The sequence below is a fragment of the Crocodylus porosus genome, unplaced genomic scaffold (assembly GCF_001723895.1).
Source record: "Crocodylus porosus isolate Cpor-Errol unplaced genomic scaffold, CroPor_comp1, whole genome shotgun sequence".
NCBI classification, from domain to species: domain Eukaryota; kingdom Metazoa; phylum Chordata; order Crocodylia; family Crocodylidae; genus Crocodylus; species Crocodylus porosus.
In genome coordinates, this window is record NW_017728947.1 from 41671868 (window position 1) to 41685921 (window position 14054).

The following is a 14054-nucleotide window of genomic DNA, read 5'->3' on the forward strand; positions in this document are numbered from 1 at the left end:
CCCCGGTCATTCTTGACAGGCAATTGGCTAGTGTGTGTGTGTGTATATGTGTGTATATATAACAGAATGTGTGGAATTAAGTTCATTTCACATATATATGGTCTATAAGGAGCAAATCTATCCTGTTGCCTATTTTACATCAGACTAACATGACTAACTGTCTCATTAGAGATTATTAATGCTTTGGAGGTGTCTAGACTATGGAGGCAGGCTAATAGCAGCTTCTGCTTAAGTTTTGGATGGCTTCGCACATCTTTGGATTAAAAAAAAAGGTTCAGTATTTTGATGTCCTACTACAATATGTATGACTATAATATTGACAGGTATGATATGATAAATGTGTTATTATTATTGAATGCCTTTTGTCTTGAATGCCAATAGGGTTTGGGTAACTATGGGTTTGCAGGCTGATGAAAATATGCTCTTAGATGGGATAGTTGGTGTTTCTTCAGGTCCACTCTGTCCCCATTTCCTGCCTTCTTTGAGTCTTCTGGATGTTTGAGTACTTGTTCTATGAGCTTGTTTTTCCAGCTTTACTCCTCCAACAGTCTTTTTAAAAGTTTAACTCCAGCATATAGGAACAGAGACTCTCAGGCTAAACACAGGCAACCAGAAAACCAGCCCTGATTAGGCCAGGATGTGACTTGCATCAAAACAGACACAGACCAGCTATATACACACTTGGCTTAAATGACAATTAAGTTGAATTAGCCATTGTAAGTGTTTATAGACATGCTTTGGAAGAGGCACTTTATTTAGAGCAGCTCTGAGAGCTGCTTTAATTAAAGCGCCTACATTATCACGTGTATCAGCATCCCCACACTGAAAAATGGAGGCAGGCAAGCTTTAGTTAAAGCACCCCCACCGCCATTTTTCAGTGTGGGGACACTGATACAAGTAATGCTGGGGTCTGCTGAAGCATGGTAATTACAACGTTCCAGCAGACTCGATTAATTGAGTCTGCTGCAATGCACTGTAATTACAGCGTGTCAGAGCCACGTCCCTGCATGCACATAGGAGCCCAATTATTCCAAGGCAAAGTGTTAATTCAAATAATTTACAAGTGCTTAATGTGGGACATTGAACTCGTCTGTCTATAAAGTCTCAATTTGATGAGGTCCAAAATGCTCTGATGTGAATCGAACCAGTTGCCTGTTTCTAGCTCTGGGCCTGTAGCCCTCCCTATACAACACTCCTGCCCCTTCAATTTCCAGAACCCTCCATTTCCTCCATATTCCCCCTATCTTTTGAATGCTTTGACATTTTTAATGGCTGCAGAAACATCTCTTCCACCCATTCTCATCACTTTCCTGAGTCTGCCCTACTTAACAGTAGCAGAATTTCCATCAACCCAAATGACCTTCTTGTCTTCTATACTGCCATCCTCCCTCACTGTCTCCCTTTCTCTTTCTCCACACAGATAGTTCCCAGTTCTTGCTTGAAGGTGATATTGTTGCAACAAGGAGCCGCAGTGCTATGGGCTGTCCAAGTAACTCATGTTTTTGGGCCCAGGCCAGCGATGGGATTGTCCATGTCCCCTATGTCTTGTCCTCTGATTATGGTGATTTTGCATTTCTCTACCTATTTTTGTTAATTAATTGTATTCAGTTTTTAATTAGCTTACTTGGAGAAACAGAGAAACAAAGTGAGAAGGCAAGCAGTTGAGGCAACATATAGCAGGAGTTTACTTATGCCACACTCACACAGACCAGCCATCCATTACCACAAGATAAGTGAAAAAGGAGCACATTTTCACAAGGGAATCTCACCCTTTCCATTGATAATGGTATGCTTTTGTAGATGGTGATCACACTTTTTCATAAGGGTTCTGCTATTGTATATGCCTTTATGATGCATTTGCTTATTGCAAAACACTTTGGGTAAGATTACACATTAGTTAGCAGATGCTAATTGTAAGGAATACTAGCCTATGTCAAGGTTAACAAGTTAATCAACAGGTGAACACCTGGTGAACAACAGGTGAACACCTTTTTCTCAGGTGAATACCTGGAAGTTCACTTAACTTAAGCTAGGTAGAACAACTCAAAGATAACCCTTGCCCAAAGTGGCATAACTTTAAGATGCCTAAAGGACAGTTATCATTTGTTAAAGAGTGCTAATGTATGTTCATTCAGGGCATTTTTACACATGCTCTGGGGGCTGAGGGGTGCACTCTGAGAGCCACTCTGATTAAAGCACCTGCAGCTTCTTGTGTATCAGCATCCCCATGCTTCAAAATGATAGCAGGGCACTTTAACTAAAGCTCATTTGATTAATTAAGCCTGTTTTGATGCACTGTAATTATAGCACATTGGAGCAGCCTCTTGGCATGTCTACAGGCACCCTCAAATTTAAAGTCCTGTTAACATGCGCTAATTGTAATGTGTAATCTTACCATCGGAAAGACACATTATTTTGTAGAAGTGTTTTCCTTAAGTAACAGCAAGTGTTCAATCCCCAGATATACCCACCCTTACGACATAAGAGCACAAACTCCGAAACTAGCCTGCTGACTAAATCCTGTAAAATTCTGGATAAATAGAAGGGCCATGCATTAGTCTATTACAGTATTTAGGGAGAAACGCATTCTTGTGCAATGGGCCAGAAGGAGACTTACATAGCACTTAACTCCCTCTGAAATTGTCTTCAGAATACATCAATATTTGTACTTCAAATAATTATTCTCATGTAACATGTAATTTACCCCTTTTCTGCCCAGATGAGAATGAGAGAAAAACATTTGCTGAAGCCATTGCAGAATTTGAAACTTTGACTTGTATTCATTTTGTGGCACGCAAGACAGAAAAGGACTATCTAGATATTAAATCTGAAAAAGGGTGAGTCTCTTTTAGTTGCCTCTTCATGTCTTCTCTGCTTTACTCTGAAAGAATTTGGATAGGGCAGTGGACTGGATTTGAAAGAGAAATTTTAGCCCAGTTCAGAGTATTACACTGCAATGACGAACAGTATCAGGGACCCACTAAAAACAGATGTATTTTATAAAACCAGAAAAAGTAGCATTAAAGTAAGGAAGGATTTCTGAGTATGGTATCTTTTGTATGTGACCTGCAGAATGCACTATATTCAAAAGCTAGTCTAAATCGAATAAGAGAGATCACCCACAAAAATCCTTGCCACTCACATATTTCCTAGATCATCCTGGCTACATCACTCCAATGCTAGAAAATTCATCCCTAATTCATGCTGCTGTACAAGGTATTATCATGCAAAGTTTGTAGCCAGCTGTCATCGTTTTAATTTACTCCAGGAAGCATCACTTCAAACACAGACAAAGAACCAGCCCTCAGAGTCAGGGTGTCAAATCCAATGGCTCAGTCTAATGGAGGAGTGTCCAGTACCCATGTCTGAAAGTGCCTACAAGTTTTGTCTTTCTCTAAAAGAAGCCCCAGGACATACTTTAAGTAGTTGGAGAAGATTCCTGTTCATAAGGATTAGTGAAGGATGCTCACCTTGGACAGGATGCCGCATGCAGAGGTCCAGGCACCATTTATAAGCTTGTATGAAACTTAAGTGGAACCCAGATTTCATTCTGGCCCTCTGCAGGGGGAGGATTTTGCCCCTTGCAGGTGCTCCTAATATCATAATAAATAGAAAGGGGAGGTCTCAAGGCCATGGGGCACTTCAGCAGCCTTCCCAGGAGCTTGCTTCTCTGTCCAACTTAAGTATGTCAGCTGACAGGGGTAGGGCATCACTTTTTTAAGTGTTAATAGGTTAGACATACAGTTATATGGGATGGTTTAATCAGGAATAATGCTGCTTTCAACAGGGGTTTGGACTAGATAGCCTTCTGTGGTCCCTTTCAGCCCTACTTCTCACGAGTCTATGAATCACCACTCACTCCCTCAATAAATAGAGCCCTAAAGCCAGTTACTCACCTATTTGATATGGTTCCTCCTTTCTTCTTCAATGTCCCTTTCAGCTGCTGGTCTTACTATGGAAAAATTGGAGGTGCACAGACATTGTCTTTGATGAAGCAAGGTTGCATATGGAAAGGGGTAATTCAGCATGAACTGGACCATGCACTTGGCTTTTTACATGAACACACTCGAAGTGACAGGGACAATTACGTGAAGATTATGTGGCAGTATATTCATCCAAGTAGGTAGACTTAACCTCTCCTTTAGTGTAAATGCTGTGTTGCGTAATGCTCTGTTGTTCCCACCTGTTCCTTGCCCCTAGAATAGAAGAGAAATGCATGGATCCTGTAAGTCTGATGTTGTATATTACAGGGCATGTAGACAACTTTAAGAAATACAGTGACTCCAATAATCTGGACCTTCCATATGATTATTCTTCAGTGATGCACTATAGCGCGTAAGTGAGATTTCCTCATGGGAGGCACAAGGCCTTCAAGTTTCATGTTATAACTTAGGAGAGGTAATTACTCTAAGCGTCAGCTTTTAATTATTTTTCTGAGGAAAATACAAACAGCTGTGATTCAATGCAAGTAGATCCTTCTCCACCTGTCCATCAGATCAGTTCACTATCCCCATTAATGTTATTTGCAAGTGAGAATGAGGGTTGTTTCATATGTACTCAGCTTACCTACTATGCAGGTGAAATGTACCCAAATTAGGATTTTTGCCAGCACTGGTGCTTGACCTAATAGGTGAACATCTCAAGGCAACAGCTTCAGAGTAGAACTCCTCACTTACCACTTAGAGAAAAGGAATGTACTCCTAAGGGCATTAATTGCTAGGCCTCAGGTGCAGGCAGGTACATCAGCAGAGACTGTCTTTTTTTGCCCATGTAGAGTGCCTAAGTCGAGAGGATTCTGACCTACAACTATAACTCTAGGCATTACTATGTATGCCAGAGCCACCTCCTGGGAGGTTTATTACTCCCCTAGAAGATAGGTGTGTGGAAGTTCATGATCCTGGGGGAAGACACATCTTTTCAGTTCATGTTCCTACTGCTCACATACCATGCCAGGCAGCACCTACTGGTACATACCGTTCTGCCTTGCATGCACTACCTCCTGAAGTAGCAGCAATGAAGTTGTGTTTGTGTTGCATTTTACACCAGGCTTATTAGCTCTACCTAGAGGCAGAACCAATCAGCTTGCCTACAGCACCATACTAAGGAGGAGGTGACAGTAATCCCAGCGCAGGAGATAGCACACATGAAGCAGTAGTGTTTCAGCATGGAGCTGCCCGGCATGAAAAATGTGGGAATAGACGTGGTATAGACATGCCCTGAGATATTTAGGGCCAGTTCTGTGCAAGGCTTTGAAAATCAGAGTATTGGCTTCAAACCAAAACCTATTCAGCTGTCAGCAGTACTGAGGGTGCCTATACATGAACAGTGAGTCTGCTCCAGCATGCTGTAAGAACAGCATGCCAGAGCAGGCTTCATTAATTGAGTCTGCTGGAACATGGTAATTTCCGCACTTCACTAGACTCCAGCATCTCTTGTACCAGCTTCCCCATACTTAAAAATGGCAGCAGGGGCACTTTAACTGAAGCTTATTTGACAAGCTTTAGTTAAAGTGCCCCCGCCACCATTTTTCAGTGATATACAGAAAGTCATTGTTGGCAGTCCCTTGATATGAGGATGACAATCTTCCAGGCAATAGCAGAGTCATGAGTTGAGTTCATAGATGGCTGAAGAGGCTGATCCAAGATCCATGTGTTCAGTTGCAGGTGTGGCAAATAGTTCCAGGAGAAAGAAGTAGATCCTGGTGATTTGAGGCTTAGGTCTTTCGCAATGTCTCGCTCATCTATCTGCATCCATAGAGAGGTAGAATGCACATTTCAGTCAGAAGTTGTTCTTTCCTCAATTGTAGATTTTGCAAAAGTAATCTTTAAAATAAAGAGAAGTTTCTTAATATTTTTCCCCTCCATGGAAATTTTTTTCTTCAGCAAAACCTAGGTATCCCTTCAGTCTAAGCATAATTCAAAATATTCGGACTAGTACTAATTCATCCCTGGGGTTACTCCATTCATTTGACTTATTATAACCTAATATTTAAATATGATTTAGGTGGTACATAGGCCAAAGAGGGTTCTGGCTTGACTTTCATAAGCTCCAGATAATACTAAGGAATCATCATGCATCGCTTTTTCATATGAAATGACTGGTGAGAATACTTTTGCAATTAGAATATGGGATAATAGTAAGTTATATCAATCAGTCCCTTTGAAGTATGTGGCTTATGCAGTTAAAACTTGTAAAATGTAATTTGATTTTTAAAAAAAACATTTGTTTCTGTTTTGGCAGACACACCTTCTCTAACACCTCTGGGAAAGCAACTATTGTGGCAATTCCTGATGCATCAGTACCTATTGGAAAGAAAAATGGACTGAGTAATTTGGATGTGGCCAAAATTAACAAGCTTTATAAATGCAGTAAGTATTTTGCATTTGTCCATTCATCTTCTACTCAAAGCATTTCCTGTGATCCACCAGGCAACATCCAACAGGTGCTGAAACTGCTACTCTGAATTGTTGGCTTTAGAAAATCCAGAGGAAGAATGCAAAGACAAGGACTGGGATACACCTTACTTAAGCAGTACAATCATTTCTGCGTCCAAGTCTAAATTGGCAAATTCAGCACTGGGGATAGTGGGTGCAGTTCCTTTGAAGGGCACTGAATTTGCCCTCATTGTCTTTATCATTGTGTGCTTCTGTTGAATCATTTTGATTCCTTAGAGCAGTATTTTTCAAACTGTGCTCCATGAAACCCTGAGTCCAGAACAGGTCATCTGGCGTTCCACAGAGAAACTGGGGGTAAGGGCAGAGTGGGCCAGGAGGCAGAGGGCTGCCACTGTGGGGCCAGGTCACCTGGTTCCACATCCATCTTTAGGATGGGGTAGGGGTTTCCTGGCAGAAAACATGATACGAAAGGGTTCCATGCATAGGCACCAACTTTTATTTTTGCCAGTGTGGGGCCTAAGATAATTCCCTTCCTCCCACTCCCCCTAGGGCATGGCCAGAGCAGAACTGAGTGGAGCCCATGGAGTGGTGGGGGTGGATGCGGGATGTCTACTGTGGTCTCGGGGCTCTCCATCCTACTGCTGTTCCCCCAGAAGTCCTGTGCTGGTCATGCCACCATGGCAAGGTGCCCCCAGCCCACCCAGCAGGAGCAGGGAGCACAATTCCACACTGCTGCCCCCACTGCTGCCAGGCAGGCAGGAGGTGCCTCACCATGGTGGCGGGGCCAGCATTGGGCTCCCAGGGGGAGGTCAGCAGAGCAGAGAGCCCCTGGGCCACAGCAGGCAGCTTGCATCTGCCCCTGCCCTGCATGCAAATCTGAGGAGCATGTGCCTTCGTCTACCTCCCTCCCTACATGCACATGGTGCCCCTATGTCCCTCTCCCCACAGTCCCTTGCAGGTTGGAACTCTGCCAGCCTTCCAGGGGAAACACACCATTTCCCACATTTTTCTGTGGTGAACAGAAAACCCAGATCCCTGCACAATACTGAGAATCTGGGACAAAGGCTGCCCCAGAGCCATGCAGCCTGGGACCAGGACTTGATGTTGCCATTTCAGGACTGTCCTACCCAATTAGGGATGGGTGGTCACCCTACCCTCTTCCTGAGAGGGGGCAGGACCCTTGGGCCTCCACGTACTCGGCATCTATGGTTACATGACTTTACAAAGTTTGAATGCCACTACCTTGGTGCTCAAGAGGCAATGATAAAAACCTCAAATAATCAGGTATCTTTCTTGTCTCTGGCTATGACTTGTAGTTGCAGAACAGAGTGGGGCCTTTCTAAATTAGAACAGTTTAATGGCAACTCAGCCATCTCCAGCTCTAGCCTACATCATTTTTAAACATAAAGTTTTCATTAATTAAAACTTTAATTTTTTAACAATTTTTACTTTATGGATAGGAGGAGAGAAAACCCTGCAGTGTAAAACAGAAAAAAATTCAGTCTAAGGGGAAAGCATGATGAATACTAAACTTTCCCCCTGACCAAATGTCACTAACTCCTCCCAACCGCATACATAACTATGACCCCTTTTATCATACAGTCATCAAATACTCTTTTAAATATGATAATACAGCTTGACTATTACCAGTGGAAACCCATTTAATCTATTCACTGCTCCCTAAGCAAAATTAAATCTTTCCCATCTCCCTACAGATGTATAAAAAACCCTTACATTTATAATCCTTTACTTTGTTCTAGACATAAGCCATATAAATTGCTGTTTTTCCCCATCTGCTGCTGAACTTGTCACTTCAACATAGATTTTTTTTGAGTTATTTGAAAATTAGCATTACATATTTTTTCATTTAGTGAACTGAATCATGGATGTGCAGATACCTTGAAATGAATGTTGACAGATGAGGAATGGAGGACATTTCATTTTAAGTAGAGCATAACTACTCCTGAGTTGAATGTAAAAAGGTTTCTAAATCTGATTCTGAGACAAACGTTTGTTTTTTCTGTCAGATCGCTGCAGTACTGTTCTTGATAAACCATCTGGGTCATTGAACTCTTTGAACTACCCATCAAAATATTCAGATAATGTCAACTGCAAGTGGCTCATCCGAATCCCATCCAAACAGGTAATTACAGGGCTTTAATAGCTTTTACATATAATTGAATGGTTTGCATTTTGCTTTGTTTCCTGAGCTTCAGCTGCCAGAAAAGGTCCTTTGCATGATATAGAAATCAGATGAAGTCACTTTTTTGGCCCTCATAAAGTAGGTGCTTCTCTAATTTCTAATATTCTTATTCATGTGCTTAACTAGGGATAGGAGAAAACACAGAGTTCATTTAGATTTTGGAGACCTTCAATGAATAGCATTTTGGATTACAAAAGCAGTGCAATTAGTCCCTTTTCATCTGAACCCCAGAAAGTCCTGAAGAGATATTGGGTATATAGCTCCCAAGTTCTAGCAGTGCAGAGGTTTAACTCAGTCTGTTCTAAAGAAAACTAAGCAAAGCAGTCAGTTTAGTGAATGTTAAAGAGTTTGATTCCTTTTCTATTTCAGGTTTTTTTGCAGTTTGAAGCCTTTGATCTTCAGTCCTCAAAAGACTGTCAGGCTGACTATATTAAAGTCTATGATGGGGTCAGCAAGTCTTCCAAGGTTCTTCTAGACAAGACATGTGGGTCAAATTTGCCTGTAAACTTAACATCTTCTGGTACAACTATGCTAATAGAGTTCGTCACTGATAGTACCGAAACAGGCACTGGTTTCCAAGCCTCCTATACTTCTGGTGAGTTGAGCATACAAACAGGTTCAGGGCACAGAAAGAGAATATTTCAAGAAGTAATTAACAGACCTGTATAGGAATAACCATCATCCTACCTTGCTTCACTGATAGGACAGATCAGTCTTATTTCAACATTGTTGCTAATTCCAGAAGATAGACCCACATTCCCCAACACTGTTGGTGCCACCCATGTGTCAGGGTTTCCAGATTCTCCTGTTTGAAATGTCTCTCAGATGTGTGCCACTGAAAAGCTCTTCTTACAGGTTGAATTAGGAGTATGGTTAACTATATTTGACTACAGGGCTTTACATGAATTTTAACACAAGAGGGCTTTACATGAATTTTAGCCTGAGTCTGGTCCCCTGGAGTGAAATGCATTTGGGGATATATACTAAAGAAAAGTATATTGCATAAGTGTAACCCAGCCGAGAGGCTCATGGAGCAAAAGTCTGTATGAAATAACAGCAGTAGTAATACTGTTTAATTGATATATTATTTATAGCTTAAGATACATAAATAATGATATATTTAATCCTCAGTAACAGATGCAGCTCACAACTAGACAGTTCATTAAGACCAGATGGATTCAGGGAGATCATCACCAGGGCTCTTGGTTCCCTCTGATTTAAAAATTCTCCAATTTTCAATTAAAATAAAGTAACAACAATCCACATTTTGTTGTGATTAAAATGAAACACCGTTATACATACATACATACATACATATATATATATATATATATATATATATGCATACACACACACACACATATATATTCCGGGTGTTTCATTTAAATCACAGAAAAATGTGGATTTGGGGTTACATTTTTAACCAAAAATTGGGGATTTTTCTAAATCAGAGAAAACCAGGATCCATGGGCATCACAAAATAAAAGGCAATGCATCTTCCCACTAGCTCAAGCTCCTTAGCATTGAATCCCCCCAACAGAAAGACCTTTTCTTCACCAGTAGTTAAATAATCACTAAGGATTGTATACTGTAGTCCCTCGGTCTCTTGCAATAATGTTAGTGGTAGTTAGGTGCAAATGCAGAGAAGAAAGTATTGTAACTCTCTGGGCTCTGAAAAGCTATATGCCAGCTAAAGGTGCCTAATACTGAAGAGATGCAAGAATGCATGGACTGCAAATTACAGCATGGTCAGATAAATCTATATTTACATAATCTCAAGACACCAGTATCCACACACGAAGAGACAGCACTGCAAACTAAGCATTCTATTTCTTTCTCTCTTTTTTTGTAGTAAGGGTACGAAGAAGCTGAAAGAAGAGCAGCCCTCGAATCAGAAGAGAAGAGCTTATTCTGTGAATATCTAAATTATGCCTTTCCCTGTTCTGCTTCTTTTCTTGCTCTTAATGTGAAATTAATTCTGTTATAATTCAAAATCACCATCATTTAGAGTAAGTCCCTTTCCTGACTAAGATATACCTATGGGAATTCTATATATCCTGTATCACTCCCCTCCTTGTGTCAGGAGATTGCTGCTCTTTGCTTGGGTATGTTAAGTTGCTATTGGAACAATTAATTTATTGTCTCTATTTAATTAACAATTTAATAAAATCTTCATTGAGAGGGGGGAAAAACATTTTCTCTGTCCCTTTTTGAGTTCCATTAGTTTATAATTTTTGTAACATAATAATGGCTCTCCTGCCCACTCTGTGCTTTATATATAGGAATGATGTAAGTTCTTGAAAATAGATGTGATGTTTGTAAATCCAGAGTCAAAGTTGACAGCAGAGATCTATTATAAGCCTTACTTTGATCTCTTTTCTGTTTTTCATTAAGAGTAAATTATTCTTGTCACTCTTTTTGGTCACAAACATCACATGGATATAAAGTACATACTGATATGAAGAAAAATAATGAAAGAAGCTAAGACAAAAAATTATGATAGGACAATGGACAAGATAGCTTTTATTAAGTATATTTGGACTGAGGAAAAACCTAGCAGGTATAAGGTCTATTAGTAGAGGAAGAGAATAATGTTAAGTATGATGGAGAAAAGGTAGAATTGTTTATAAAGATTTTGTTTAAGAAGCAGCACAGTGGTGTGTTTATGTCAGATGAGGAGGATTATGCACTTTCCAGTCCATTAGTAACCAGAAAGAATGTTATACAAAACAAGGGGGAAAATATTTTTACATCAGCAAGATAACTTGCATGCCAGAATCCTAAAATTGCTTGAGTTACAGCTCCCTAGTCTACTAATGTTAACATTTAGTAAATCTTGGAATGCCATAGACATTTTAGAAACCTGAAAGAATACTAGTGTCATATTAGTATTCCAGAAAGGCAAATGAAAGGAGTAAGGTAATTAGAGACTAATTAGTTTGACCAATCAAAAAGCTGATAGGACTATAATTAATGCCAGTTGGCATGTCTGTACAGGAAAACAGATATTGTCAAGCAAACCTGATTTCATTCTTTAAGGATATTATAAGCTTGGTTGATGAATGCAGAGCTATGCTGTCAGATTCTTGCCCTCTAGATGGGGTATATTTATTCAGCAGCAAACCAGTACCCTTCTCCCCACAGAGCTAGTTACCCCAGCTGCAGTGAGTGCACTCAGTGTGATTGACCATAAGAACAATCTAACTGGGGAAACAATGCATTCCTCAGATCAAGCTGGGATGTTTTTCCAGAAGCTATGCCTTAACCTAGTACAAGTTATCAGGCTCAGTAAAGTCAAAAGTCTGTCCAGTGCCAACAAGGTAAATGCATATCCATTTCTGCAGCTCCTTTAATGCCCCAACCTGGGCAATAAAATACCTATTTATAGCTGAAGACAGCTGTCGGCACAACCCTGAAGTAAAGCTTGGGCTAATGCATCTGTAACTATGACAAGGAGCCTTAATCACTATGCTACCACCACACACTAGCTATTTTATGACTGAGTACAGAAGTGTAACTAACAGGGTTTGTGCCCTGAGCAAATCCTGCTGGAGAACAAGAGTTGAGGGGAGGTACCACTGAGCGAAGGAGGAGGAGAAGGAGGCGGGAGTCTTACCTCTTACTCATAAAATGCCCATGGCTGCTGCTGCATGGTCTGCCTGCCACAGTTGTTTCTGCTACAGCAGAAGCACGGTGTCTGTTCACCCGGCTGCTGCTGCAACAGCAACGGAGTGTCCCTACTAAGTTGGCACCTGGAACTAAGTTACATTACAAAGTGGGTGACATTCTGTGGATTGAGTTATGCAGGGGTAGAAGACCTAGCAAGATAACATAAGCCCTTTCTGGCCTTAAACTTTATGGCCACATCCCCAGGGAACACCTGTGCCATGTGCGCTTTGGCATGCGTCAAGTTACTCCAGGGCAGTAGGAGAGGCTGTGACCAGCACTGTGCCCCCTTGGACCTGTAGCCCCATGTCTGCATGCCTGCCAGACCTGGATGGAGACTACATAGCCACCTGGGCTGTGGCATGGGCACTGCAGCAGAGCCATTTGTACCTATGGCCTAGTTGCCAGTGGGCTCTGGCTGCACAGGTGGCCTTCATGTGGCACTGCTGCCATGTGTGCCCTGGCCCTGACATCTGGGCAGCTATCACCTGGAAAGTGTGCTCATTGTGGGGGCCCACTTTGAACTGTCAAAGCATATCCTCCTGACCCCAAAAGGCCAGGAAGTCAGCCAGCTTGTTTGCCCTCTAGCTGGGTCCCTGGTGCCAGCCCTGAGCAGGCTCCTCTGCCCGGGTCCTGCCACTTGCCTCAATAGCAGGAATCCTGATGTTCCCTGTTTAACAATTCCAAATTCTCTGGTAAAAAATCCCAAATTCACTCTTTAAAATACACAAAAATCCATGTTCTTCCATGATTAAAATGAAACACCACTCGAGAGAGAGATCAATCAGTTGGGCAATGTTTTATTGATATATTTACAATTTTAAAGCAACTTGGAAGCCTACCAGTGCCTCTGTCATTATATTAAAATAAATTCTAAATATCTATATGCTTTGGTGTTTGCATTTGTTTTCTTATCATATAAAAATTAGAGCTTCCTCAATGCCTTCACTAACCAGGATGTGGGGACAGCTGCCCCTGCATACACAGCTCATACCAGCAGGTTCCGTCCTGTCTGGTGGCTGGGCATGCAGGGTGTGAGATGTGGGTAGGGTTTGCAGAAAAGGGGTGGGTGTGCAGTTGTTGTGTGGGTGTGGGTATTCAGGGATGTGGGGTTTGCGGTTAGATGTATGGATTTTGGCAGGAGGGGTTGTGGAGGTTTGATGGAGGACCACCACACTCCCCCCTCCCCCCCATGGTACATAGTACCCAGCACTGGCAGCAGCATCCAGGCACTCACGGTCTACTGCAGGCACAGCCACACAGTGGTGTGACACCACCTAAGATCCAGGGGCTGCACATAGTAAATGGAGCCAACCCGGACTGGCCCACCAAACCATGCCTTCGGACAAGACCAGGACAGCTCCTGCCACCGCCCACAGCTCCTGGGTGCAGTGCCAGGAGCTCTGGGTGCTGGCAGGAGCCATCCTGGTCTTGTCTGAGGTGCATACCAGTGGGCCTGGCCCATCTGGCTCCATTCATCATGTGGAGAACCCAGGTCTCAGGCAATGCCATGCCACTGGGGGGCTGTGCCTAATTGGGCCATGAGTGCCCCAACAGCCTGGCTGGCTGCTACTGCCAGCACCAGGGCCTGTGCGCTGCAGGGAGGTGGGGAGTGGGCATGTGGCAGCTCCCCTCAAACTCCCTTCAGAACCCACAACCCCCCAAAGCCCATACACCCACCCACAAACCCACATCCCCCTCACACTCTCCACACATCCACACACATGTGGCAGCACGCTGGAGCAGCAGGGGCACGTGGCTACAGCATCTCTTTGGAGCACCCAGCTTCC

The 14054-nt window shown here is 42.4% G+C and overlaps 1 protein-coding gene across 1 annotated transcript in view; it reads left to right on the top strand.

Moving 5' to 3' along the window:
• LOC109321548 (astacin-like metalloendopeptidase) overlaps positions 1 to 9702 on the top strand; it is an 18345-nt gene extending 8643 nt beyond the window's left edge. The window contains exons 6-12 of the mRNA XM_019552294.1: positions 1421 to 1561; positions 2720 to 2837; positions 3941 to 4119; positions 4251 to 4335; positions 6241 to 6368; positions 8423 to 8538; positions 8968 to 9702. Of these exons, the coding sequence (XP_019407839.1) occupies positions 1421 to 1561; positions 2720 to 2837; positions 3941 to 4119; positions 4251 to 4335; positions 6241 to 6368; positions 8423 to 8538; positions 8968 to 9267 (1067 nt within the window). The 3' untranslated portion in view covers positions 9268 to 9702. The remainder of the gene's footprint in view (positions 1 to 1420; positions 1562 to 2719; positions 2838 to 3940; positions 4120 to 4250; positions 4336 to 6240; positions 6369 to 8422; positions 8539 to 8967) is intronic.
• Positions 9703 to 14054: the final 4352 nt, after the last annotated feature.